The 3,564-nt window shown below is 59.7% G+C and overlaps 1 protein-coding gene across 1 annotated transcript in view; it reads right to left on the reverse strand.

The window, feature by feature from the left end:
• Window positions 1-578: 578 nt before the first annotated feature.
• Window positions 579-3,564, reverse strand: part of LOC113941205 (otoferlin-like) — a gene marked incomplete at both ends in the record, with an annotated part of 4,017 nt that continues 1,031 nt past the window's right edge. Inside the window, 2 exons of the mRNA XM_027632363.1 lie at window positions 579-740; window positions 2,378-2,497. Coding sequence (XP_027488164.1) covers window positions 579-740; window positions 2,378-2,497 — 282 coding nt within the window. The remainder of the gene's footprint in view (window positions 741-2,377; window positions 2,498-3,564) is intronic.

Raw genomic sequence — 3,564 nt, forward strand, 5'->3', positions numbered from 1 at the left:
TTTTTGGGATGGAGAGTGGGATTTGGGATATCTGTGATGATGTTTGGGACGGGGAGTGGGGTTTGGGATGTCTGGGATGGTGTTTGGGATGGAGAGTGGGATTTGGGATACCTGTGATGATGTTTGGGATGGAGAGTGGGATTTGGGATACCTGTGATGATGTTTGGGACGGGGAGTGGGATTTGGGATGGTGTTTGGGATGGGGATTGGGATGGGGGATATCTGGGATGGTGTTTTGGATGGGGATGGGATTTGGGATATCTCTGATGGATGGGGATGGGATTTGGGATATCTGTGATGATGTCTGGGATGGGGATGGGATTTGGGATATCTGGGATGGTGTTTGGGATGGGGAGTGGGATGGGGGATATCTGTGATGGTGTTTGGGATGGGGATGGGATTTGGGATATCCGTGACGGTGACCGCGAAGGGGCCCATACCCAGCAGTGCCCAGACCAGGGATTGCCCGGAATGGCTCCGGAGCTGCTCCAGCAGCGCCCGGCTCGGATCCCTCGGGACAGGGATCCCACTGGGACGGTGCCCACGGCCCCAAAGGGCTCCAGCGACCCCCCACTCACCACCTCGAACCACTTGACGAGGGTGCCAAAGTTGGGGTTCTTGCGGTAGTTGGGGATGAGGGCGGACTGGACCCCCCGCCCCGCGCACTCGATGTCCACGCGCGGCCGGTCCACCTGGGCCAGGTTCACCCTCTTCAGGTCCCGCAGACCCCAGAACAGCACCTGGGGAGAGGGGGGGGGGGCGTGAGTGGGACAGGGAGCGTCCCCCGGGACGGTTCTCCATGGAGGGGGATCCAGGGGTGTTGGGAGAGCAAGACTGCGCGAACAATTTCTCCCGAGATTTTGTAGGCCGTGCTTGACGTTACTTTGGAAGTTGCGAGCCGTGCGGTGTTCATACTCATAGACTGTGTGAAACTATGCGAGTTCATGCTCGTTAGCTGCGTGTTCATAGTTATAAGGTATGAGAAAATAGTATGTTTATAGTAGAAAGTCTTGGGAAACTGGAGATAAAGAGACAACTGCGGAATCTCGGAAAGCCCCTAAAGGCGGATCAGTAGGAGAGACTTTGGGTGGCAAGAGTGATCTCAGACCACGTGGACAGAGCTTCAGATCCAATGAACTGAAGGCACGAATGCGTGCACAGACTGAGTTACCCAATCACCTTGTTGTGAGCACACACCCGGAACGAACTAAACTGTATAAAATTTAACTCATTTAAATAATGAATTGAACGTCGCCTGATCATACTGATCGTCCGCGTGTGTTCCGGAACTCCTGCCAGTCCACACAGGGGATCCCAGTGGTGCTGGATCCCTGAGGGGCCTCCCCCTCCCTCCTCAGAGCCTCTCTGAGCCCCCCAAAAAACCCACCCCAGGCCTGACCTGCACCAGCCCACCCTCTCCCACCCGCTGCCCTCAACACTCCTTTTCCTGAGTTGTTTCCCTTCTTCCCCTTTCCCCGCCCTGAGACCCCGCGGAGCAGTATTTTCCACCCCAAATGTGGCTCCCAGCTCAGCACCGGCGTCGCCTCGTGGGATCGGTGTCACCGTCACGGTGGGATCGGTGTCACCGGGCAAACCCGCTGCTGCTCTCTGCCTGGGGCAACAGGGCTGCCACCGGGAGCAAAAATTCCCCCAAGTGGGGATTTTTCCACCTCCTGATTCCTCATTTGGGATGGAAAAGCCCTCCCAGCCCATGGATCCCCCCTGTGCCCCATCCCCACCTTGTCCCCCAGCCCAGAGCACTGAGTGCCACAGCCAGGCCTTCCTGGGACACCTCCAGGGCTGGGCACTCCAAACCTCCCTGGGCAGCCCCTGCCAGTGCCTGACCACCCTTTCCAGGGAGAAATTCCTCCTCCTGTCCAACCTGACCCTCCCCTGGCACAGCTGGAGGCCGTTCCCTCTCCTCCTGTCCCTTGTTCCCTGGGAGCAGAGCCCGACCCCCCCCGGCTCCCCCCTCCTGTCAGGGGGTTGCAGAGCCAGAAGGTCCCCCCTGAGCCTCCTTTTCTCCAGGCTGAGCCCCCCCAGCTCCCTCAGCCCCTCCTGCTGCTCCAGCCCCTTCCCAGCTCCCTTCCCTTCCCTGCCCACGCTCCAGCCCCTCCCTGTGTCTCCTGTGTGAGGGTCCCAGAGCTGCCCCAGCACTGGAGGTGCCCCAGCAGTGCCAGCACAGGGAGGGCACTGCCCTGGCCCTGCTGGACACACCGGTTTGGACAGAAATCCCCCTTTAGAGGGACGTCCCACCCTCGCTGCCCGAGAATCCCCAAGCCCTCTTTGGGGGACACGACCCGGCTCCCCGGTGTGTTTTTAGGGATGTTCCAGTGCTTCCCAGCCCGACCAGCCCAGACAGATCCCCGCCCTTTACCTCCACCCTGTATCTGCTCAGCACCGGGCGGATCCCCAGCGGCACCGGCAGGATCGGGCCCCGCTCCACGTCCGTGGGGCCGTCGATGGGGGGCAGGTCGGACTTGCCCCCGGGGCCGATCTGGAAGAGAAGGAGTCGGGATCGGGAGCTGCCCCCGCTTGAGCCGGTGCTTGGCTGCTGGGAGGAAGCTTTTTGTCCATCCCACGGGATCCCGGAAGGGCTTGGGTTGGAAGGGGGATCTCCACGACCATCTTGTCCCAGTCCCAACCCCAAGAAGCTTTTTGTCCATCCCATGGGATCCCAGAACGGATTGAGTTGGAAGGGGGATTTCCAAGACCATCTCATCTCAATCCCAACCCCGAGAAGCTTTTTGTCCATCCCACGGGATCTCGGAACAGTTTGGGTTGGAAGGGGGATCTCCAGGACCATCTTGCCCCAACCTTGAGAAGCTTTTGGTCCATCCCATGGGAATGGTTTGGGTTGGAAGGGGGATCTCCACAACCATCTCATCCCAACCCCGAGAAGCCTTTTGTCCATCCCATGGGATCCCAGAAGGGTTTGGGTTGGAAGGGAGATCTCCAAGACCATCTCGTCCCAATCTCGAGAAGCTTTTTGTCCATCCCATGGGATCTGGGATCGGTTTGGGTTGGAAGGGGGATCTCCACAACCATCTCGTCCCAACTCCGAGAAGCTCTTTGTCCATCCCATGGGATCCCCATTTTCCCCATCCCTCAGGACCCATTTCCCCATCCCCCTTTCCCTGTTTCCAGGGACAGGGAGCAGCTCCTTCCCAATCCCTCCCAATCCCAGAGAGCCCAGCCAGGGAGCAGCTCCTTCCCAATCCCAGAGAGCCCAGCCAGGGAGCAGCTCCTTCCCAATCCCTGACAGCCCAGCCAGGGAGCAGCTCCTTCCCAGTCCTTCCAATCCCTGAGAGCCCAGCCAGGGAGCAGCTCCTTCCCAATCCCAGAGAGTCCAGCCAGGAAGCAGCTCCTTCCCAATCCCTCCCAATCCCAGAGATCCCAGCCAGGGAGCAACTCCATTCCAATCCCAGAGATCCCAGCCTGGAAGCAGCTCCTGCCCCATCCCTCCCAATCCCAGAGAGCCCAGCCAGGGAGCAGTTCCTTCCCAATCCCAGAGAGTCCAGCCAGGGAGCAGTTCCTTCCCAATCCCAGAGAGCCCAGCCAGGG

This window comes from Corapipo altera, unplaced genomic scaffold, assembly GCF_003945725.1.
Source record: "Corapipo altera isolate COAL_440 unplaced genomic scaffold, ASM394572v1 61092, whole genome shotgun sequence".
Lineage (NCBI taxonomy): Eukaryota > Metazoa > Chordata > Aves > Passeriformes > Pipridae > Corapipo > Corapipo altera.